At 41.7% G+C, this 25,939-nt stretch overlaps 1 protein-coding gene across 2 annotated transcripts in view; it reads left to right on the plus strand.

The window, feature by feature from the left end:
• The window catches only part of UST (uronyl 2-sulfotransferase), a 385,158-nt gene that overhangs the window by 97,091 nt on the left and 262,128 nt on the right, over window positions 1-25,939 (plus strand). Inside the window, exon 1 of one of the 2 annotated variants that reach the window (XM_032485117.1) lies at window positions 16,424-17,204. The exons of the other annotated variant lie outside the window; for it this stretch is intronic. Within the exon in view, the coding sequence (XP_032341008.1) occupies window positions 16,955-17,204 (250 nt within the window). The 5' untranslated portion in view covers window positions 16,424-16,954. Of the gene's footprint in view, window positions 1-16,423; window positions 17,205-25,939 lie in introns of those variants that run through there. 2 annotated transcript variants of the gene reach the window in all.

A 25,939-nucleotide genomic window follows, 5' to 3' on the forward strand; every position in this document is an offset into this window, starting at 1 on the left:
TTATTTTCCCATGAATTTCTCTTCTCTTTGTGTCCTCACCTGTACCCTGCAGAGGGAACTCCAAGCCAGCTACGAAGCAGAAACCAAGCCTCCAAGAAACTGTTGGTCCAAGTGTGAGACCCAAAGATTTGGATTTATGCTTTCCTAATCAGTCCTGCCCTGCCCCCTCCACTACTCACCACACACCCCAGTGCAGTTCTTGGTCTGGAAGGGACAGATAAATAAGGGACAACATAGGAAACTGTAGGGGACTGGATTTCTCAGGGAGGAAGGCAGTCTTTTAAAATTTCATCAGTACTTCGGATCTCTCAGTCCGACACAGAGGCAGATTTACAAGAAGATAACAAAGCCTGTTTTAATGCCTTCTTCCCCAAAACAGCCCTTTGCAAGGCCTGGAAAGGGCTCTAGCAAAGTATGCATGTGGTCAGGAGTTTTTTGTGGTACACATGGTCTTGGAGGACTTAAAATACAAGCAAAAGTTTTGAAGATTAATAATACTTAAAAATTGAAAGGGAGAAGGCAGTCACTTTAAGAGAAAAATGAGTAAAGGATGTAAGCTTAGACTCTTAGATAGAGGCTGTTAGATAGTTAACAGGACCAATTAAGAGTGCCGTCCTCTGCACTCTGCCTTCCCTTCTATCATACTTCCCTGAGGTATGACGGGGTCGGAGTGGTGGTGGGCATTTTTAGGACACAGTTAAGGGGAAGTGTTGTTGGGGAGCACATTTAGATAGGTTTAGTTGGGATGTAAGGTTCGCAGTCACCTGTGAGTATAAGCATGTAGTCGCTAGCTGTCAGCGTAGTAATGGCTTCAGGATTCCTCCTACTGCCCGTTACACCACCTTCCCTTCTGCCAGGACTCAAAAGTGCAGGGCAAGGGGGCAGATCACTACATGACCTTGTGCTGCAGGGCCCGTTCCAGCATCCTGCGGGTAGTGGAAGAGAAACAGTTAAAAATATAGAGAAGCCTGTCTTGTGAAATTGTGGAAGTGATGCCTCTGGTTCTCACTGATGCCCAGTCAAAACAGAAATTCTTTCCTGTCATGAATAACTTGAAAATACAACGTATAAAAATGCCCTGCAATTTTTTTCTCTTACGACAGGAATTATGTAAAATAGAATTTGTCAAAAGTCCTATAGTAGAGCAGCAACCTGTAGCCATAAGATAAAGAGTGAGTATCTTTCTGCATGATGTTGTATGATTACATTCTAGGTACCAATAAATATTTTTTGATCATCCATGCTAGAGAAAGGACTAAATTATCTTTCTATTTTCTATATTAAAAATTATTTCAAAATTGTTGTCACATGAACAGGTAATCAAAGTTTACGCAACTAAAATATGTAAGCAAAATAATATAATAGAGATGTTTCAGGCAGTTAATTAACAAAAATATCATGTAAATACTCTGGATTTTCTTATGTTTATAGTATATATCAGCGTATGTCAGGGTTCTCCAGAGAACAGAACCAGTAGGATATATCTAGGTATATACAAGAGGAGATTTATTATAGAAATTGACTCTTGTAATTATGGAAGCCAAGAAGTCTTACCATCCGTGTTGGCAAGCTATAGAACCAGGAAAGCTGGTTGAGTCTGAAGGCCTGAGAGTTGGGGGGCTGATGGTGTAAGTCCATATCTGCATTCAAAAGCATAAGAACTGGGAGTACCAGTGTCCAAGGGCAGCAAGTGTTGTCTCAGTTACAGCAGCGAGAGTGAGAATTCACCCTTCCTCCATCTTTTTCTTCTATTCAGGCCCTCAGCAGATTGAAGGATGCCCACCCACATTGGGAGGCTACCAGCTTTACTCAGTTCAGCAATTCAAATGCTAATCTCTTCTGGAAACACCCTGGCAGACACACCTAGAAATAACGTTTTACCAGCTATCTGAGTAGCCCTTAGTCAGTCAAGTTGGTAAATAAAATTACCCATCACAGTCAGCTTTATAACATTCATAACTTCTTGTAATTATTTTTGTCATCCTAAATAAATATTAACTCCCATGCCTAATTCTGTATTTATAATTTTGTATTCTTGTCTTTAAGAGGGACTTCCAAGTCGTATTAATTTGGGGCCCACAAAATCTTCATCACTGTTCCCCTCATTTGATTATTTTTCTTCTTACTTGGCTTAGATTCCGGGTCCAACATCATACTCCTCTTTTTCAAATACCCTTAAGACCACTGCCTTCTCTCCATTTCCCTAGTAAAACCCTAACCCACGTTAAGCACAACTGAACACCTACTCAGCACCTGTACACAAGTTACTGAACAGGGGGGTCACAGGAAAACACAACACTGGTGCTTTAAATTCAGAATCCATTCGTTTCAAATGAGCTTAGTAACATTCAGCGATCCTACTACACTTTCTTCGTGTGTGTTTCTCACTCTCTGAAATAATCATGCCACAGCACGCTCTCTTTATTCATACCTCCTATGTCTCCTCTGGCCCACGTCTTCACTCTGTTACCTCATATTCTGTTGATAAAACAAGGGCCACTACACAAGAATTTATTTATTTCCTTGCCAGTAAGTTTCTAACATATGCCCTCTTTTTCAGTGGATAAAGTGCCAAACCCTTCACTTAAATCTGAATCTGTTCTTCTGCAAATGTCACCTGTCTTTCTTAGATCATCAATTTGTCCCTTTCTACTGGATCATTCTTATCACCACGCTAACTCTAATATCTCTTACCTTTAAAAGAGAGGGAGAGGGGAAAGGAGACAGAGTGACGGAGAGAGACAGAGACAGATGGACACAGAGAGAGGCTTTCTAAACCCCTATAAACTTTCCAGTTGTTGCCCCGTTTCTCTGCTCCCCTTCATAGCAAGCAGATCATCTCAAAGATATTTCTGTAGACATTTTATAGGCAACCCCAGTGCACACACATGCACATTCACGCTCTGCACATCAGACCATTTCTCAGCACCTCCACCATTGTTATTCAAGTCCAAGCCACCATCATCTCTAGCCTGGATTACTTCAATCAACCCCTACATTCAGTTCTTCAAAGAGCAAAAAGGTCAATATTTTTAAATACCAAACTTGGTCAAAACCTCTATAATCATTCTGATAACTTCCTACCACACCTACCGTAAAATTGAAACCCTTTGTCCTGGTCTGCAAGGACTTCCATAATCTGGCATTGTTCCTTTTCTCCAGTTTCATCTCTTGCTTCTTTCTGTCTCATTCGCTATGCTCTGCAGCACGTCAGATTGCTTGCTATTCCTTGAACAAGTGAATTTCTGCCTGGGGGACCCTGTACTTTCTGTTCCCTCTGCTTGGTGTGCTATTCTCTAAGATTTTCATGTAGCTTTCCCCTTAATTCTCATTTATTCAGTTCTGCTCAAAAATAACCTCCTCTAAAATCCCTCCCCAACCACTCTATCTGAACTAGCACTTTCTATCTACTTTCCCAGCTTTGTTTTCTTTTTAGCACTTCTCCCTATCTGGTCTTCTTACCTGTTTTTTCATTATCTGTTTTTACATTTACTCTATGTCTCCTCCATTAGAATACAAGTTCCATGAGAGCAAGGGCGTTATTTCTCCTGTTCTCTGCTAGATCCCAGGGCCTAGGCATGGCACATAGTAAAAAACTCAGTAAATATTTTGAATGAATGTGAGGGTGAATGAATGGATTAGCTCTTCCATCTATCCTATCAGGTTTTAGTCCCAGTGATACCTCTGAAATTGTCAAGGTCACCAATCAGCTCCATGTAGCCTCTCTGCCATCTTCTTGGCATGTGAATAGGTTATGGTACAGCCTAAGTTGCTAAAATAGAGACCCCAAAATACAGTGATTCTAGAGAGAAGTTAATTTCTTTAACAATGAGTCCAGAGGGAAGTGGGCAATCTGAGGCAAATGGGCAACTCTCCTCCACACGAATGTGCAGGGATCCAGGTTGCCTTCTCCCGTTTCTCTGATATTCCTTAGAGTTCTGTCTTCATGTGCATTACTGCAGCTGGGTCTCTTCCATGTCTGCATTCTAGCTTATAGGAACCAGGAAACGAGAATGAGTCTCTGCTACAGTGTTTAAGGAACGCACAGTTGATCACTCTCTCCTTCTTGAAATACTTTTGTTTCCTTGCCTTTTGTGACACAGCATTCTCCTGGGTTTCTTCCTGCCTCTCTGCGGATTCTTTCTCAGGAATTTTTTTTTTTTTTTGCTAGCTCTAGTTCTTCTGTTTGACCTCAAAATATACTTCTCCAAGGCTACGTCCTGTGCCACCTTCTCTTCTTTGTATCTACATGCTTCTCTAGTTAATTTTATGCAATCATATGGTTTTATATACCATCTGGATAGAAATAATTTCTGAATTTATGTTTTTAGCCTTAACCTCTCAGTAGAGCTCTAACGTCAGTATCTAACTGCCTAGTTAACATAGCTGATCATAACTCCTGGTTTCTTGTCCACCTCCACCCCTCCCTCAAGCTGGCTCCTGCTCCAGTCAGTGACATCTCAGGAAACAGTGTCACCATCCGTCCAGTTGCTCTGGCTAAACCTTCAGTAACATCCTTAGGTTTACTCTCATTCACGTCCCCATATTCTGTCTATTGGCCAGTGCTGTACTCTCAAACTCCAGAAGACATCCCAAATTTTCTCTGCCTTCATCATTACCATCCCTCTCCTGGACTACTCATATCCTTTTTTCACCCCTGCTCCCTCACAGCCCATTCCCACACAACAGCCTGAGTGATCTTTTAAAAACATGAATCAGATCATGCCACTCTCCTTGCCTCTCCCATGGTTCCCTTCTCCTGTAGAGTAAAAGCCAAACTCTTCACCCTGGTCTACGAGGCCCTACAGGGACCGGCATCACCTACCTCTCTGGGCTCGTCTCATGCCATTTGCCCTCTGGGTGAGCCCACTCCCACCACAATGTCACCTACCAAATTCATTTCCATTTTAGGGTTTTGTATGAGCTGTTCTCTGTGTACGAAATACTTGTGCCCCAGATCTTCTCGAGGCAGTTCTTTCTCATCCTTTCAGTCACATCTCAAATGCCAACTCCTCAGAGAAGTCTTCCTTGTCCACATAGCCTTCAGTAGACCCTCCTTCCCAACCCATCACTCTCTGTCACATTACCCCATCTTGTACCCTGTGTGGCACAGTAAGTTTGTTTATTGTCCATTTCTCCTCACAGTGAATATAAACTTCATGAGAGCAGGCTCTGTCTTGAGCCCCACTGTCACTCCAGGGCCATGCATACATTGGGCCCTCAGGAAGGATTTGCTGAATGAATGCCTGAATATGGCTCAGATTTTGGAATATCCTCAGGATCTCAGGAATGTTTTAGAGACCATGACTGTCTGAAGAAAGTTTTTTTTTTTTTAATTTCCAATGTCACTTAAAGATTTTCTGTACCACTTTAGTACCATAAACTCTATCCTTCTCTTCTGACATAAGGATGAAAAATGATATCCATTTGGTGAATGCATCCAGAAGTATTTAGGAGAGACACAGTCTGTAGTGTAGAGATTCTTAATCTGGGTCCATGGTTCCCTTGGGAGGTTTATGGATAAGCTGAAATTATATGCAGAAATTACATGCATTTTTCTGGGAGGTGGGTTCATAGATTTGTCAGATTCCCAGAGGGGTTTGTGGCCCAAATAAAGTTCACTTTATTGTAGAAAAAGTATTTGAGATGGAGGCACAAGATCTGTATTTGAGTTCTGGTGTTGCCACTTACAAGTAATATAGATTTGTGCAGATTATGTAATTTATTTGGTTTCTAATTTCCTTATCTCTAAAAATAACCTTTTCTGTTCTAACTTACATGTACCAGGCTGTGTGTATGTTGCTGTCAAATTAGACCTTGTGGCATATGGCTGTTTGTCATTTGAATTTATTTTAAATAAATACATATATTTGTTTAAAGAAAAAAATGTATTTAATTCCATCACTGAATGCTGGGTGCTTTACTGCATCGCATGAATAATGACAGTGAGGCTCAGAGCACACTTAGGTTACTTGCTCAAGACCATCTTCATCCCCAGGGAGGTTCTGGACCAAGACCTATGCATCTTCCACCTTCTGAACTGTCAGCTCTTTAAAAAGAGTCTGTGCTATTCTACATTCTGCAGTCCTCTTTCCCTGGGTAAGCTAATTTCTTGAACCACTTCACTGCAAGTACCATAGAAAAGCAGCTACCTGGTAATGTGCTTCTCCGACCGGTAAGTCTCATCCTGAACCAGGCAAGAGCTGTGAGCTCAGGAGTGCAGACCTTATTATCCATTCTTTACAGAAGTGAAAACCGAGGTACAAAGAGGTTAAGTAACTGACCTTAGGTCAGAAAGCTAGTAATTTGTAGAGCTGAAGATTATACTTCAAACTCTAGTGTTTTCTTAAATTTTCTATTAAGATGACCTTGGGAATCTTTATTCTACTAAGATTTTTGACTAGAGAGCTGACTCCCCATCTCCATAGTTCATTTTTTGGCTGTTCTTCAAAAAATATTTTACAGTACTTTGCAGAGCTTGAGCAGTATTTTTCTCTAGGAGGACAGAAAGGTATGTGACATGCCCATTGAACAAGGACTAATGACACTGTTAAGAAGGGAGGAGAAATAATATCACTTCTACATCAATTTCATCTCTTGCACATTAACACCAGACAACTGACCTCTAAAATGAGGAAAGCACCAGCTTAACATTGTGAATTGACAAGGACCTTGGAAATGAGAAATTAAGGCTGGCTAGAGACTCAATTCTATAGGTACACAGCTGAGTAAGAGGCAGCTGAAAATAACACAAAAGCAACTGATGAGTATTTGACTTAAGCTTTTTCCCTTTCATTCTTTGTATACCAATGTCTATGATGCTTTGTAAGAAATAGAAAGGAGACTGAGACAATTTCTAACAGATCCTTTAGGTGGCCAATAATATCCCATTGGCCAGTCCCAGGAAACAGCTGTGCAGTGCAACTTTTGATTTTATATACACTTGTCCTTAACTATAAGTTAAAAGCTAAGTTTTTAAAAGTTGTGTCATTGAATAGGCATTTAAATATAAGCAATAGCCTGTTGGTAACTGGATGTTTGTTTTTTATTGTCCTCTTATCCAAGTGCACCTCTGGATCAGGTAGACTTTCTAGAGAACGTTCAGGAAAAGGGCAGGTGCCATGAGCCCCTGCCTGTTTTCAGTACATTTCTGCCCCATATACCTGGCAGCTCTGTGATTGCTTTCTCTCTCCCCCTTTTACTCTTGCTTCCCTTTCCTCTCTTTTATCAGTATCTTAGACTATTGACCAAATAGCTCATCAACTTTATTCAACAGGTTTGCCTTGGAGTAGTTTTGGCCATCTCTAAAAATCAAACAGGTCTTCAAAGGATAAAAATATGTTCCCTTCAAGGAATTGCGGACACCAAAGGAAATTTAAAACCAAAAAGCCCAAAGGTGCATAATGAGGATGATAGTAGTTTGAATTATTTCTCTGAGTTATTTTCCTTGTCTTCTAGTTTTTTTCCCTGTAGCTCTTTTGTCGAGATTGACAAAAAAAAAGCACTTCAGTTTTGTGGGGGCTGAGCAGGAGGACAGAGAACAGAGAAAGGGAGAGAGAAAAAGCAAGTCATGAGAACATCGGTCTTAGCTGTCCCGCTCCAGGGCCGAGTCCTATTCAGGGAAGTTTGAAAACAACCAGATAGTTTGGGGTTGCTATGGACTGAATGTTTGTGCTCCCCATCAAATTCATATGTGGAAGCCCTAATCCCCAGTGTGATGGTATTTGGTGGTGGAGCCTTTGGGAGAGTATATGAGGTCAATCTCATGACTGAGATTAATGCCCTAATAAGGAGGCTAAGCGCTCTCTCTCACCCTCCTTCCCCCACCATGTGAGGATGCAAGTCAGGAGGCAGAATCTGCTAGTACCTTGATCTTGGATGTCCCAGCCTCCAGAACTGGGAGAAATAAATGTTTGTCATTTAAATCATCAAGTATATGCTGTTTTGTTATAGCAGTCTGCACGGACTATAAGTCAGGGGCATTCCCAGAATGGTGGGGTTTCTTTGTACTTCCTTGGAACAGATGTGGGATATATTAGGCTTCTTGGAGAATCACTAGTTAACATAGTGCCAACTAGACAGAGGTTAGAAGTGCTGACGAAGGGTTCTAAGCAGAGACGGCCTGATGGGCAAGCAGGACACACTCAGATCCAGAAAAGTTCCTGGGGTCTCAAGGTGGGGTAGGGGCACAGAAGACTCAGAGCTTGTGGTCACTTCCTGCGGGGTGAGATTTCACAGCAGAGCCTGATGAGCAGATGGCCCTGAATTAGGAGCTGCACCAATGAGAATCAGAGAGCAGAGTTGGACCAGCCAGGGACCACAGCGGATTTGAATCACAGCACCCACGCTGCTCTCTGGGAAGCACTACACTTTTCCTGCATGGAACCATCTGAGCCAGGAAGAAAGGGAGCCTTTGCAAGGAGCTTGCACCTTGAGTTTGAATGAATATTAACCCCAAGTGACTAAGTACTGTAAGTGCAACCTGAAAGAGATTGTTTCCAACCAGAAAAGGCTGACTAGATCAATTCCTGCCACCTCTAACCCCTACCACTTGAAGGAACAGGACCTGAGTAAGACGTGATCAGTTACAGGAAAGAAAGTGTCATATTCTTATATTTTTAGGCAATAGCATTGGGACTTAAATATCCACAGTTTGAATGAGACAACACTCATTTGGATTAATAATTTTTAAAAAATCCCATCACTGTATTTTCATGCCTTTTAAGCAAGGCAGATGAGCCAATCAAATCACTGAACTAACTAATTAAAGGCAAAAAAAAATCTTGTGATAAATGAATATATTGGAAATCATATTCATACTTAGCTTCATGGAGAACACAGGCATATTTTATAATAAACCAATGACAATACATTGCATGAAACTCATCTGAGAAAGAATTATTCAACTGGTTATTGGAAAGAATGTCTATAGAGGCCCCATGTAATTTCCCACTTTCCCAGGCTTTTCTTGCCCCCTGCAGACTCCTTGATCTCCCTGGCCTGACATCTGACTTCCTCCCCACTGATAATGTGCATCAGATATAGTTAGTGTAAAAGCTGCACAAGGAAATCATAACTCTGAGTTCAGAGTCACACTACTCTTGGACCAAAAATAATCACCAATTGGGTCATCTACTTTATTCATCTTATTTGCCTATAAGTAACTCTCAAATCCAAAAATCAATTGTACCGCCAAAGGACAAAGATTTGGAAGACAATTTCAAAAATTAAAGAAAAATTATTCCTTCTGGAAATGAATATCGAGCTTCTCTAAATATTTGAATGACTTTACTGTTTACAATGTGTAACAAACAGTTTATCATATAATTATATGCTGCCTTGCATTATTGTCAAATTTCTTCACTTACGACAATCCTGTCTTCCTGAAAAGATGGCAAATTCTTTGAAGGCTGAACATCTGGTATTATACTTTTCTGTTTTGCTTCGTGGCAATCAGCAGAGTGGTAGGCACATAATAGTGCTAAATGTGTATTTATTAGATGATTGAAAAGAATATATTGATTTAATACTATATTAACATAGATTGAGCCTGGTCAAAACTTTTATAAGAAAAAGCTAAACAAAATTGAGTGTAGTTTAGAACCTCTTATGAGCATTGTGAAAAATTAATCAGCCAGACAATCCACTCTAAAGTTAGTGTAATAATTTGTACTGCCAAGATTTAAAAATATGGTCCAAACAGCAATCTGTAGTGTTAAAGTGACAGAATTCTTACTAGAAAGGTAAGATATTCAATAATTGGACATATTAAGAGGGATTTTCTTTTTTCATTAATTATTAACAAAGTTAATTTTTAAGGCTTTTTATGTAGACTAAACAAAGACTGTTAAAGAAAATTCACTGTAGCAAGAAAATACCCATTGTAGGCCCACCCTTGTCTCAGAGTTGGAGGATTTCACCACATTGCAACAACTAGGCTTGTACTGTGCTCTGTTAGGACTATGAAATGGTGTCTGCACTTAACAGTACCTTTTTGGATAAATAGTTTCTTTCTGCAAAATCTAAGCCATGTCTGTCTTTTATGCATTCCCTATATTAATGTTTTCTCTGAGCATCTATTTAATTAAAATAGAATCAAGAATTTCTGCCGAAAACTTGTCTAAGAGCTAAGAGGCCTACAGGCACTGGCTCAAAAGGGAGAATTTCTAAAGAGCCCTTGGACACAACTCCAGTTGGTTCCTGTGATTGGGGTCCCCCATTCTTAGCAGTGACGCAGCTTCACAGACCTCCGCTTTCCCTCTCCAGGCAGGGTTGCCATTGTCCCCCAGACACCTCCCCGCACTTTCTCAGTTAGTTCTCATTACTTGGCATGTCCTCTGGGCTACTGCCCAACTATAAATCTTACTCATCCTACTTCGGGAAGCCTTCCCGGACTAGGTCTTTGGTAGCTGGTACTCGTTATTCTTATTGTCTGCTTCCTCATCTGTAAAACAGGGAGAATAATGTACCTACGGCATGAAGTTGTTGTGAGCATTAAATGATAATCCATGTAAAGTGATTAGAACATGCTAGGAACAAAGCAATACTCTCAATACTAGCATAGTTCAGCTATTATTTTAATTACAAAATACTTGAGATTTAAAGGGCCTTTTGGTTTAATGCTTTCTTTACTCGTTTACTTGCTTGCTCGTTTATGTGTTTATTATGCCTGGTCTCCTCAAGAGAGGGAGAAGAATCACGGGGGTGCCTGGGTGGAGAGCACCTCTTGTTCTCTCTATGTGTGTAGCTACGTGCAGAAGGATGTACACTGGGAGTGTACAGGGAAACTAAGACCAAGTTCCCTTAGACTCAGTGGACCAGGGACCCACAAGACTGGAAACCAGTGATATTTCAATGCTTATTAAACATTCTTTCATTTGACTTCTCAGATCTAAGGCAGAGGAACAGAGCAGGCTGGCTTGTGATTTACCATTATTGCATTAGGGGCATTCCAACTCAAAAACTGTCCTGAAACAGCCCTACTTTCAGCAGAGCAGTAAAAGAAGAGGATCTGAACACAACCTTGGTGGTCTTCAAGGCCAAAGCTCAGAGAGCTTGATTCTCCAAGAGAGTGAATGTCCCAGTCCTTGAAATTAGCAACAGTCCTGAAGATAAGTGGTACTTCTGCCAGGGTGAATGGTTACACCTGGCAGAACCCACCATGGGTTCATATTCCTTTTATGATTCCATGAGGCATTCTTTTTCTTTTCCTTTTTTTAAAAAAGTTGAAGTGTAGTTGATTTACAATATTGTGTTAGCTTCACGTGCAAAGCAAAGTGATTCAGTTTATACACACACACACACACACACACATATATTAGATTATTCTCCATTATAAGTTATTATAAGATACTGAATATAGTTCCTTGTGCTATACAGTAAATGCTTGCATATCTATTTTATATGCAGTAGTGTGTATCTGCTAATCCCATACTTCTAATTTATCTCTACCCCTCTTCCTTTACCCTTTTGTAGCCATAAATTTGTTTTCTATGTCTGTGAGTCTGTTTCTGTTTTGTAAATAAGTTCATTTGTACTAGTTTTTAAATGCTGCATATAAGTGATGTCATACAGTACTTGTCTGTCTGACTTTCTTCACTAAGTATAATATTCTCTAGGTCTATCCATGTTGCTGCAAATGGTAAAAATATTTCATTACCTTTTTAGGACTGAGTAATTTCCCATTGTATATATATCTTCTTCTTAAGCAGGTCATTGATTGATGTGCACTTGGGTTGTTTCCATGTCATGAGGCATTCTTAATTACAAGAAACAGTTGAATTGCTAATTAGACTAGGGGTCATGGGGGTGGTAAGGAATTCATTTATTCATTCATTCATTTATTCATTTTTTTCTTTCAATAAATATATTTTTAATCTCAAACAATTCTTTTGATGATCATTTGAATGTTCCAGCAAGATGCAGACCTGCTCTCTATCTGCCCCCCAACCTCTCATTCTCAGCTGGCCAGCCATGGAATAATGAGATTTGACCCACTGAACTTCAGATCCTTCATATTGAAACTAACCTTTTCATTCAAAAATATTTATTGAGTGACCTCTACCTGTCAGACTATTCTAGGCGCTGGGGAAAGAACAGTCAATGAATGAGATAAAATCATGGCCCTCACAATGCTTGATTTTAAGTGAGGAGAGATACACAACAAATAAAAAATACCAACATTTCAGATTATGGTAAGTTCTATGGAGAATTAAAGAAAGTCAAGGGAATAAAGAATGCAGGTCATGTGTGCATTATATTTGGGGGTAGTCAGAAAAGATTCCTTGGGTAAGGTGCAGACATTATGCAGAGACTGGAAGAAAGCCAAAGGGCAAACCATGTAGAGATCGGGGAAAAGAACTTCCTAAGCAGAGGGGATCACAAATGGAAAGGCCTTGATAGAGGAACAAGTTTTGTCTGTGTGATGAAAAACGATGAAGACAAGGAAAAAGTGACAGATGAGATCAGAGAGCTAATGGGGCCCGATTGCATGGGGCCTTGTAGGGCACTAGAAAGACTTTGACTTTGCTCCTGAGTATGTTGAGAGCCACTGGCAAGTTTTGTGCAGACGAGTTACATTTTGGCTGCTGCGAAGGGGACGGAATATGGAGTGAAAGGCTGGGAGCAGGAAGGAGGAATGGCAGGGGCTGCTGGTTGCCACTCAGTAGTCACCTGTCCTCTTACTTTCTAAAGGAGCTCTGACTTTTTTGGTCGTAGCCGTGTGTGCAACTGAAATCTCTATATACTAGCCCTCCCTTACAACTGGACATTCTGCACCATTCTGGCCAAGAACTATAAGAGAATGATTTGAAGCATTTTTGGAACACTGCTTACAAAGAGCCTACTTCTTTGGGAGAAAGTCTTTCTTACTCTTTTGCTTCCTCCTGTTGTTAGCTTGGAACATAAACATAATGGCCGGAGCTCCAGGGGCCATCTTGAATCATAAGGTTACCTTTAAAATGAAGCCATAAGCTGAGGATGGTGGAATAGAAAGCTCTGATGGGTCCCTGATGAGAGCATGGAGATGTGTCACCAACTCTGCACTGCCTGTTTCTGGACTTGTTTCTAATTAGAGAGAAATACACTTCTATTTTATTTAAGCTGTTGTTATTTTGGGTTTTTCAGTTACACAGAGCTAAACCTAAACATAACTGATATAGGAGGCCATTGCAATAATCCAGGTGAGAGAAGATGGTGGTTTGGACAAGAGTGGTAGTACAGGAAATCAGATGCTGGATATTTTTTTGAAAGTAGGGCCTATAGGATTTGCAGATGGGTTAGATACAGGAGTGAGGGAAGGAGAGAAACTAAGGAAGACTTTTGGACTTTGCCCCTGAGTGATTTGATAGTGCCATCAATTACAGAGATGCAGAAGCCTAGAGAGAAAACATGCTTGGGTGTGGGTTGGGGTTGGGGTTGGGGTTGGGGTTGGGGTTGGGTGGAATGAAGAGTCTGGGGCAGCAGCAGGCTGGCCTTGATAGCAGGGAGGGACACAGTGAGAAGGAAGGGTAGAGAGTATGAGGTTTAGATTGGTGGGGAAATGAGAGAGCTCTGTCTTACTGTTTTTATTTCCTCAATAAAGCATGAAGCCAGGCCATCAGCTGAGACTGAAGGGTTGACATAGAGGGTGGAGATGGGAGAAGAAGAGAGAAGGAAGTATGAAGTAGTCATTTTAGAGAATGGGGTGGCTGGGCAGCAATGAGTGAGCATCCAAGGAAATTTGTGCTAATTTAAAGTGAAGCAGTTAGCAACACTGGGTGTCTTCTGCAGCCCAGTCCAGTGGCACTGTTGGGTTTAACTGGGTTTTGCCAGGCAAGTATGTGCCATGTAAGGTGAAAGGATCAAGGGAATGAACGTGTGTCCACAGACAGGGATCAGTGATGGATCAGGAATCAAAACTAGATAAAGAAGGGAGTAAACACACGAGATGAGTGATGGATTAAAAAGCTGAGCGTTCTTGAAAAGGCCGAAAATTGCTCCAGCATGGGCACTTGAAGCCTAAGGAGAAGGATAGAAGGTGATGATGGCCTGAGGTTGTAAGTGAGTGAGTAGCTCAGGTGAGAGAGATGAAAATCATCAGTGATAGAAGGGATGAGAAAGCTCAAGCTATTAAATAAAGGCATTAAATGAAGTATATTAAGTTATAAGACTAATAATAAATATTGTTCACAAATTCCTCTAATTAGTTGATTTATTAACTGGTTTGAATAAAGATACTATTCATCTGTATAAGTACTTTAAAAGTTTTTTTTTTCTTTTTTGATGGGACATTTATAAGTTTTCAAAGAACAAAGTTTTATCCAAACATCTAAGTTTTTGTGGGGTGAAAATATAAAGCATTTTTTCTACAAGTGAAACTTCTTTGTATCTTGATCTTTTCTTTCCCTTCCATAAGTTTGTTAGGTGGTTAGCTCATTGACACAATCTTAAAAACTGATCTGTTTTTTCCCCTCTAAAATTCTTCTAAGCCAAACCTTGTCGCCTTATATTTTCCTCATAATTTTTCACTGTTGTTTTTTAAACTCTTATTCCCAAATTTACTTATTTTTTCAGAGGTTTATTTCCTTTCTTCTGCTCCATCTCCCTGTTACAGTCTCACTCTTGCTCAGATTCCTTTCCTCAGGAGAAAGAATTGGGAGGGTCCCAAGGCATTCTGTGAAGGAAGTCTCTAGACCCCAGTGGGCCTCGTGAGCACAGAGGATCTTGCATATTATGCTACATCTAATGAGAAACATTCAGAGAATAGGCCCAGGCGTCAGGTACAGGTACAGTTTGTCAAAGGTGGTCTCAGAGACATTATGATAATTGCTTTGCTCCTCCCATCTCCTAGTCCCTCTTCATTAACTAAAAAATTATTAATTGGGAGCCTATTCTGGGCTACTCAGTGTGCTGATTAAAGTAATTCACATTAATAGGCAATGACTGATTGGCTTAATTTTCTAACGGGCATTCACATTTCTAAAATGTGCATATTAATCCAAATAAATCTCTGATTCATGGAATAAATGTGAAACAAACCATTAACACTGTTTAGGATTTTCTGTGACAGAGCAGAGGGGCTTCCCTTTTCTTGGGGTCCCAAAACAGCCTTCCTATCCATGAGAAATTGGGCCAGAAAAGTATAAACTTGGGAAATAGAGTATGCGTGTATGGATGTGTGTGACACCATCCACCTCATCTACAACTGTCTCCAGCTTATGATCTGTGTGTCTTCACCATTCAAATCAGGAACCAGAGATACTCATGCCTGGATGATGACTAAACTGTATTATCATTAAATTGTAAACTTTTGATCTCAGGATCCTATTCCCTAATTTTCCATAGAAGCTTCCTCAGATACCCAGCTTTATAAAGGTTTTCAGGAAAACTGTCTGAGAATCATAGAGGTCCCTGGCTCCTGATACTTCCTTTAATCTGCTTGTCAGTTTCTGAAATGTACAGAGTGAATAGGGAATGGGAGATGATGAGAGGCACCAGAAACCTTAAGTTTCCATTTCTCTTTCTTAAGGATGGCCTGGGCTAAATGAGTTATATCTCATCCTCCAGTCACTAGACAAATTATTAGGAAAAGTGCCCTGGCTGGGAGACAGTTGGTATAGTGGGCTTGGGGGTCAAATAGATTTGAATGTAGCTTCCAATCCGACTCTTGGTGGCTCTGTGATCTAGCAATAAATTCTTCTTTCTGAAAGTGTGGCTGATGAGAGCAGCCCTTTTGTGCATCACCCACCCCCGCCAGCAGATCTGTGTTTGGTGCAGCTTTTCTACCCTTTCAAGTCCAGGAGCTTCCTTTGGCAGGAAGAGAGGCAGCGATGAAATGAGTATGTCAGGACTCTTCTTCGTATCTGCTAGAGAAAGGACCTTCTTGAGTATGGTCTGTAACACTCCCTCCCATCCTCGCCTTGCCTCTCTGGTCGCTACGTGGATAAGCAGCTGTAGAGCCAGAGCGAGGAAGAAGCAAGCATTCTCTTCTGTTCCTCTTCCAGGAATTGGGGCGATGAGCCTGGCTCTATGGGGCATGTTTAAACATAATTTACACCATTTGCTCTTCTACCGTTTCAGAAGTCTTCAACTTATCTCCAAGTACCTATTATTGGCCTTTTGTAAGCAACTCGGGATACAGAAGGAGAATAAAGTTTATGAAATGAAAAAAAAATATGTATGGTAATAAAAGAAGTCGTGCTTCTTCCTGCCGTTGACTGTTTACGAGAGGGAAGTCAGCGGGGCCCCCAAGAGGTCGCTGGTGGCGCAGGAACTGAGGCCAGATTGTGGAGAAAGGGGGAAGGAAAAAAACACCCAGAAACTTTCTTCCTTGTTGCGAATAATCGCCGCCCCCCCTGCCCCCCTGCTTCAGGCAGAGGCAGTAACGTGACACCCGAGAGAAACCCGGAGACCCGAGCAGAGAGAGGGAGGGAAGAGGGAGGAGAGAGGGCTGCGGAGAGCCGGAGGGAGAAAGGGGAGGAGAAGGAGGAAAACCCCTGTCAAGGAGGTGGAGCGAGGGGATAGTGTCCGCCTCCCGTTCCTCCCTGCCGTTTTTTAGAGGAGCCTAAACCGGGACAAAACACGCCGAGACCGACAGACACAAAGCCGGGGGGTCCACGCTGGCGCTGGAGGCGAGCCCCGGCGGCCGCGAGCGAGCCCGAGGCGCGGCGGGGCGCGGGGCGCGGGGGCGCTAGCGGGCGAGGGCCGGGCGCGGGGCGCTAGCGGGCGAGGGCCGGGCGCGGGCAGCGCCGCCGAGCCGGGGCCGGGCACCTCGGCCGCTCGGGCCGCGGTGGCGGGGACCATGCCGAGGAAAGTCTCTTGAGCCCGGCAACTTCGGCCCCTCCCCGCCCCCACCCGGGCTGCCCTCGGCGCGGCCCTGCCCATGTGCAGCCGGCCGGCCGGGCTCTCCTCCTCGCAGGCGGATGGGTGACCTTTTCCTGGCACGGGCAGGCTGTGCGAGGCGGCGGAGCAGGCGATGAAGAAGAAGCAGCAGCAGCATCCCGGCGGCGGCGCGGATCCCTGGCCCCATGGGGCCCCTCTGGGGGGCGCCCCTCCCGGCCTGGGCAGCTGGAAGCGCCGTGTCTCCTCGCTGCCTTTCCTGCGCTTCTCCCTCCGGGACTACGGTTTCTGCATGGCCACTCTGCTAGTATTCTGCCTGGGCTCCCTCTTCTATCAGCTCGGTGGGGGACCCCCGCGCTTCCTGCTCGACCTGCGGCAGTATTTGGGTAAGGAGGCGGGCGCGGGGGTGGTGTCGGCTGAGCGAAGTTGTGCAGGGAGGAGAGGGGGCGCGCCGGGCACTTTGGGGCTGACCCCGCCGCCGCCGCCGCCCAGAGGCTCCCCAGGTGGGACGCCCGCGAGCATCCGTGCAGCGGCCCGGAGCGCCTGCTGCCTCCCGCGCGTGGGTCTGTCTGCGCCGATGCGGGGGTGCGGCGAGCTTGCGGTGCCCGGCAGGTACCCCTGGGCGGAGCGCTGCATACCTTCCTCCGCCTCCGCCACCCTATCTGGGGCGGAGTGCAGGCGTGAGTTTGTGTATACGAATGTGTGTATATTCACATTTCTGTCAGGACAAGCCTCACAGGCCTGGCAGAGTGGAGACAGGCGAGGGTTCAAGGGCAGCCCTTCCATGGCATTGTTAATGACCGCAGTCCCGTCCCGTCCAGCGCTCTGAGTCGCGCCGTTGTTTGAGCTCCTCTCCACAGTCCGTTCTGCGAATTCTGCCCTACAGGGTCTCCTCCTGCCTTCTGGCCTGAGTGGTCCAGGAGCAGTTTTAAGGCTCCGCGCTGTAACTGAGCTAGCTTGGGCAGCCCCTGCCCACCTCGCTGCCGGCAGCGAGTGAGACGCGGGGAGCGGGGGGTCCGGGACGCGGGTCAACCTGCTTCGACCGAACGATCCTCAGCGCTGTGTATCTCAAGTCTGAACTTTAGGGGGAGATTGTGCTTGGTTTATTACTAGCGAGGCCGCTTATTTTTAGCAGAGATAAGGAAATGGGTGTGCAGAGAGCGGCTCCAGAGAGAGGGCGTGGAGAGAGCGGTGCCAGGGCCTGGCAGGCGTACCCTCAGGTCCCTGGTGCGATGCTGGTTCGTGCGCCCTAGCTAAGCGAGGACGCTCATCTCTCATAAGTCTGTGGCCAGAAGAGTTCTTGCGGGGATGAGGGGAGAAGCTGGGAGGGCTCCTGCTAATCGCGAACGTCCAAGGGGATAAACCTAAGCCCCCGGCAAACTTCCGGCATCTGCGTGACGGGAGCGAGTGCGCAAAGGAACCGCAACTGGCCAAATGACTCCAGCGGCCAGAGGCTGCCACCCTCACCCACAAAAGTCCGTTCGTCGCAGAAGCCACAGGTCTAAATAGCAGATTGTTTTCCAAGGAAAAAAACCACTTAAGCAAAGTGACAGATGTGTTAGAGCATTTTGAAATATACACGCAGATAAAATAATGCTTTTTTCCGTGTAGAGAAGCCCAGATTTTAAAAGTTACACTTCTCTTTCAGTAGAAACTTTGGGAAACTACGGCTTTGTAAGATACTTTAGGAAAAATTAAAGGAAATATTGCCCAAGTAGATTTCCAAAGAATAATTCTTAGCATCCGGTTTCTTAGAAGATTTGGGGTCATATGCACTTTTGTTAAGGAGTCAACGCTCTTCTTTCCCTGAGTCCCGTATCTGGGAGTCTCACAGCTTCATGGCTTCGGATACCTGCTGGTGCCGCACAGGTGACTTATTACCACCACCACCAATCACTGTTAACTGGTATCAGGAGGGAGGCCATTTGGAAACTCAGGGGTCTTTCTCCATAAACTCTGATAATGAATTCTTTGTTGAGGTTCTTTTTAAGCAAAATATGGAGGCCAATGATGTAGAGAAAGTACAGTGGATGAGGAAGGAAGACATCGTGTTTGGTGTCCTCAAGAGCACTTGGCTTTGGGCCTCAGCTTTTTCGTAGGTAAAGTTAGGGGCTGGCCTCCATTGTCTCTAAAACCTCCTCACAGCTCTTAAAAGTTGCCAGTTCTTATACTTTTCTTGGGGCTGCGGAAACCTGGAAGAAGGAAGGAACAAAGGCAGGAAGTGAGGGTAAAATCAAGAAACTTCAATATCTAAAACATTAACCTTTTGAAAATTCAGCCAATTACATATGGTATCCAGAATTTAGTGCTTTCATTACACACACACACACACACACACATACACACACACACACATATCTCCTGATAAATTTGGGGGCTCAGATGGTGGAAGGGTGAATTCATAGCCATTCACTCAGGGAACTACGAAGAACTGAAGGATTAAACATTGCTCCTGTTACTGACTCATCATTAAGTTTCTGACTGATGTAATGGGTTAAAAAATGACATAATTATGAACTGAAAATAGGATACCCTTGGCCAAATTTGTTCCCTGTGTTTTGTTACATAAACATAATGGTTTTCAGGAAAACTGGGCTTGTGGTCTTTAAGAGAGTCTAAAATATACCCTTAGTAATATAAGGCCAAGGTATCTGCAGAATTACTTTCCCTTGTTTCCTCCATTCTATTATTTTAGTGTCTGTCAAAACAAAATTTGTGGTTAGTAAACACGTCCTCTCAATTTCCCTAGTTAGCCAAGTTTTGGAGACAAGTATTTTTAAGCTCATATAAAGCCAGAGTTTTCCAAGTCAAAATAATATTTATAGCAATATTGGTCTTGAAAGGATATTATTTTTAATATACTTATATATTACATCTGACACATAGTAGCTACTAGATAAATATTTGTTCAAGTAATGACTGAACCTATTGTATCCAAAAGGTAGTGTGATATTTAACATTAAATACTGAATATTCTCACAGGGAAGCCAAGAAATAGGACCATTTACGATAAAAACTAACATTTATTGTGCATGTACTAGTCAGTGCACATGAGGGATGAAATTGTATTAGCACAGCAATATGACAGGTGGGTTCAGTTGTTATTCCCATTTTTGATACGGGAGAAATGAGGGCAAAGAAGTTCACTGACTTGCTGAAAGGCACATAGTAAGTAAGGCAAGACTTGAACCCAAAACTGGCTGAATCAAGTGCCCATTGCATTAGCACTACATTCACTTTAAGACAAAATGGAAATAGAGCCAAGATGCAAGTGGGAATCTAAAGAGCTGACTGGCAAAAAAATGATTATTTTTATTTCCATAATTTCACTTTCCCGCATTAATCTCCACAACACTGCCTCCATGTACGGGGGACTCAGCTTTCCCAGAGCCACACGACTGGAGGTGATGTGAACTGGAATTTTCACTTCCTAATTTCTTTCTCTCTCTTTCTTTGGCAACTGTTCTGTCTAGGCCAGTAGTTCTCAGTGTGTGGTCCCTGGACCTGCAGCATCTGCATCACCTGGACACTTGTTACAAATGCAGATTCTCAGGTCTCAGCCAGACCTACTGAATGGAAAAGTGTGGGCGTGGGACCCATTAATCTGTTTTAGCAAGTCTTCTAGGTGATTCTGATGCCAGCTTAAGTTCGACAACATTGTTCTAGAGTAAAACATTGCTTTCAGAAAGTTTCCTATGGATTTGAGAGAAAGAGGGGAAATGAGAGAGAGAAGAGATTTATAAAGTATTTTAAAAATGATGTACATGGTTTCATGTTTTAAATGTCAACTTTTAAAAATGCATCTGCTTTGCTGCTTAAGCCTCATTGTTTCAAGGGAAGGGCCAGCCAACAGCTGCAACCCCAGCTGGCTTTCAACTTTTTGAGATTAGGAGGTGCGCAGAATGGGGTGAAGGGAGCAACCAGAAAGTGTAGCGTGGGGGAAAAAAAGGAAAGGAGTCAGTAATGATGCTTTCTCTTCCCACAGGAACTGGGGTCAAACAGCTTCTTCTTTCTAGTCAGTTTGGAGAATGGCAAAGTCTGTTCTTTTTAACGATGCTTTCTGCTGCAACAAATCCATATAGAAAAAATGGAAAGTAAGTCAGCAGAGGAAAGTTACGCAGGGATAAGTTGTCTTGATTTTTTTTCCTCCTTGAAATGGGTGGAGGGAGGAGAGCAGAAACATAACATGGGGTGAATGGACGAATAGGGCAAATTGTTGTACTTAAACTTGAAGACCATAGTATTTCCAGTTTAGTGAAATTATTTCATTTATTTTGAAGCGGCATTCAGACTTTGATTTGCTATGGAGAACAAACCAAAATTGAATAAAATCTCCCCCAGAAATTAGATTATGTTGCAGCCTCTGCCAGTAGCCTCATTACTTATGAGCTGTGGAAATATCAAAAACTTGGAATAACACTCATTACACTGATGTAAACTGAATAAGCCAGATGGCTTACTACTGATCCTACACAGCCGAAAAACTCTAATGATTTATCATCAAGACTTGGATATGTGATTTAGCCTTTATGGGAACTGAACCTGTTGGAGTGATCTCAAGTTGATAGGCTTTCTTTTCCATTTTTAATTTATACTACTTTAGTTTTCAGAATTGCCAATCTTTATATATATTACATATGAGCATGACAATTTTGAGTCAAAAAGGAGAGAAAAAGATATAACTTTAGTGAATTTGAAATTCTCTAAGTTTTATGAATTTAAAGGAAAATGTGAAAAGAGGTCCAGGTCTGTTACAGAATAGTTTCTCTGAACCTTTAAAGTCAAATTAATTTTCCTTCTGCACATCACACATGGTTTAAATATAGTAAGTACTCCAGGCCCCAGACAGCAATCTAGGAAATGAATGCATAAAATATGATGTTATCAATAGAAATTGTTGACATAAAAAGAAAATGACATTCTTGTTCATAGCTGCAAATTTATCTTATAGGGTTGGTTGGGGACACAGTAGCATTGCAGTAGAGGAAGGGCAGAAAATGGAATTCATCTATGGCAGACTGTTCTGTAAACACACAGCATGAATGGTGAAAAGAATTCTATCTTGTAAACTATTTTTAATGTAGACTTGTCTCAGTATGAATTGTTTTAAAATACAGATAAATATGTATTATCTGGATGCTGTCTTCCTTCAAATTCCCTGTCATCAATCCAGGTTTTAAACACTAGTTGGTTTTGTATTTGAGAAACTAGAATGAAAGTGCCTAAGTTTTTTGAGTCCCAAAAGAAATAGTATCCTTTGCTTCCCTGGAGAGAAGCTGCAGGAACAGACACTGTAGCTGGCCCCGCAGCTGTACTGAAGAGGATCAGTGATGGACAGTGAAAAGGCATCTTCTTTGACAAACTGTAGCTGCTAGAATTATTCGGAATTGTCAGTTGCTTTTTTCTTTTTAGAAAGAAGTAATACTTGACCACAAATAAATTTTGTCTTACCTATACTTATTTTTATTATAGAAACTCAACTTTAAGCAAACAGTGATACACATAAACCCTTTAACTGATCAGAAACGGGGACAGAAACACTGGCATTTCACCAAAAATTCTTGGTTGCAGAAGTCAAAATAATGTAGCGACTACTGTGCAAGAAAATCTCAAATGAAGCACATTTCAGGGTATGCTATTAATGTTTAAAATAGCTTTATTGAGATATAACTCACTCGCTTAAAGTTTTTAATAGTTTAATAGCTTTTAGTAGTTTTCAGTATATTCCTAGGTAAGTGAAACCATTACTATAGTCACATTTAGAACATTTTCATCATCAAAAAGAGAAACCTCATTCCCCTAGGCTGTCACCCCACTATTCCTCTATCTCCCCAGCCGTAGGAACTAATCTATTTCCTATCTCTATGGAATTACTTCTTCTGGACATTTCAAAGAAATGAAATCAAATAATATGTTGTCTTTTGTGACTGGCTTCTTTCACTTAGCATATTGTTTTCAAAGTTCATTCATGTTGTGGCATGTATCAGTATTTCATTCATTTTTATGGCTGAATACTATTCCATTATATGGGTATACTACATTTTGTTTATCCATTCATCCATTTATCAACACTTCAGTCATTTCTGTCTTTTGGCTGTTGTGCACAGGATAGTGCTGTTGTGAACTTTTGTGCGTAAGTTTTGTATAAACACCTATGTTCTGTTCTTTAGGGTATATACCTAAGAGTGGATTGCTAGGTCATAAGGTAATTCAATGTTTAATTCATTGAGGAACTGCCACACTTTTTTCCACAGTGGCTGTACCATTGTACATCTCTACCAGCAGTGTATGAGAGTTCCAGTTTCTCTACAACCCCACTAACCCTTGTTATTTCCTGTTATTTTGATTGTAGGCATCCTAATGGGTGTGAAATGGTATCTTATTGTGGCTTTTTTTTTTCATTCATTTCCCTAATGATTAGTGGTGTTGAACATCTTTTCCTGTGGTTGTTGGCCATTTGTATATCTTCTTGGGAAAAATGTCTATTCACATCCTTTGCCCATTTTCGAGTTGAGTTTTGAGTTTTAAGTACAGTGTCTGGGTATAGAGTAAAACCTAAATAAATTTCTAACAATTGATTGAACACAAAGGCCTCTTTAAAAGAAATCTTGGGGGTTTTGTTTTCAGTTGTGGATGACCTTGGATAGTTAATACTTTGCATTTAGCTCTAGTGTCCGAAAATTCATGAACAGCTAGCATTTATCTATTTCACAGATGTCACAACGATTACTGTGACTTACATGAGGAATGTGAGTGTAGCCAATCTTGAATGGCAGGTTGTAGTACAATGGATGTGAGTATTCTGTCTTTGTTCACTATAACGGAGCTGATGCGCTCAGCAGGGGAAAATATTTAGGTACGTTATGTTCCTTATACAATATAAGGCTACCGAGGAAATCTTGAGCATTCTCATGAAATCGGAATTCATATGCAGTTCATTTTTTATTCACATTGTGATATATTATACAGTATAAATATATAGGAACAACATTTCCTATGTATATTTCTCTTTAGTTAAATAAGTTAGGAATTTTAGGAAGCAATATTGTTTTTCCAAAAGTGTTAGAAATTTTTAGTAGGTTTCAAAAATGTGTATTATCAAAATAAGAACCTTAGGTACAGTCAATTCCACACTGCCTGGTAGAGCCTCAATTTGAATAATTTGTAACACTCTCATATTAAAAATTACCAGGGAGCCAGATAGCTGTTTAGTGTTGAGGGTATGCTGTACCTGTTGGTTGGCTCAGGTTTTATAGCTTGTTGCCTGTAATTTCCTGAAGATAGCCCCTGGCTCATTTTTCTTATCTCACTACCTGCATTTACTTCTGCTGTTGCCTCTTTGCTAGTGGGTTTAGGAAGCTCAAATTCCAGTGGTGATCTCTGAACTCATATGGTATTTATTTCATGATCACTTCTGAAGTTTTAACAAGCTACCATGCATTGTGATAATTTGTGGGCAAGCTCCTTGAAAGGAGAAAGCTTATTCAGAACTTTCCAGCTCTACTCTGACACCTTTTCTGGGTGATCTGCACAAACCCTCAGCAAGTATCTTAATTCGATATATTTCCTAAGCAGGCTGTTCTTTACTAGGGTTCCGTATTCTGCTATGTTTTGTCCTTATTTTAAGTAGAGAACATGGGGGTGGATATCAGGAAAGACTCAAGCTCACTTGATGTCTACAGCCCATTTTTTCATGGCTATTTGAAGCATATGCTCCAAGCAAAGATGTTAAGGCCACTATAACATACAGTTCTAGAAACGTTTCTTTCCATACACGGGGATAATTGTTCACCTCTTACATGTGGGGATTTGGAATTACATTTATAGTGCTTTCCCTGTAATAAGGAATACCTGAGGTCAGTCTAAAGATTCGGCTGCATACTAGAATGCAAACTTCTTGTTTCTTGTCATTTTCCTGAACCCTGAACCAGTTGTTTTGGGAGTTTGCAGAATAGCAGTTTATTTCTTGCTCTAGGTCAATGTCTTCCTTAGGTAGAAATTAATGTTAAATTAGCTAGTGCATTTCAGGCATGACTTTGAGTCTGTAAGGAGATGAGCCCATAATTTGATGTAATTTTTGAAATAGTGACTGAATGGATTTTAACTTAGAACAATAGATTATAAGATTAAGGTTCAATGCACAAACCCATTGAGCCTTATTAAATGAAAGATACGGATATAACCTTAAATCATGGCCTTGATTAAGTAATTCTTAGTTCATCCACTAATAGATGATTTAAATAACCATTTACATTTAACAGTACTGCATTTCGGGAAACACTGTTGATTTATTTCTAGTTCAGTGGGTATGACTTTCACAGTCTTGATGAAAATAAAAATGAAAATATTCTAAAACATATGAACTCCTTTGTTCTGTCATATAGCAAATATTCATTGAAGACTTTCTGTTGGCCAGAAGTGTCAGATACCGGACAGAGTATAGCCTTTAGAGCAGAGATCTGGGTGTCACTCACTGTGCTACCACTTATTAGCTGGGAGGAACTGGGTGATTCTCTTAACTTCTCTGAACTTCAGGTGTTTGGATCTGTACGAGATTAACAATTGCTATTTTATAAAGTACTTGTCTAACTCAAGACCTGGCATTTGAATTCAACAATGCCAGTTTTCTCTCCTTATTCCTTGCTGCTCTCATATTCCCTTTTCTTCTGGTTCGTGCATGCATGTGCACACACACTTGTACAAACACACATACCAATGGAGAATGCAGATTCACTCCTTGGCTTCCATTTGAAAGAACCATTCCACCCAAGAAATATGATATTACTGAAGCAGTATTTTTGTGGCTTATTTTGTCTCTCTCCCTCAGACTGGCGAAGGCTCTTCAACAGCTCAGAAGCTCTAGTCATTTGCCCTGTTAATTATACATACACAAACCTTTCTGCTTCTCATTCTCTTCTGCTTCCTGGAAACAGCCTTTGAAAAACACATTCTTTGCAAAGCCTGCTTTCTTCTATTTTGAATTTATCTGCACTTTTCCCCCCTGTATTCACAAAATAAAAAATATTTGTGCAGAGGGAGTATGATGCAGCTCACCCTCTGGGATTGCTGGCCATTCTAGAGCTGGCCGAATGACCCATAAATCCCACCCTTTCAAACAATC

The sequence above is a fragment of the Camelus ferus genome, chromosome 8, assembly GCF_009834535.1.
Source record: "Camelus ferus isolate YT-003-E chromosome 8, BCGSAC_Cfer_1.0, whole genome shotgun sequence".
Lineage (NCBI taxonomy): Eukaryota > Metazoa > Chordata > Mammalia > Artiodactyla > Camelidae > Camelus > Camelus ferus.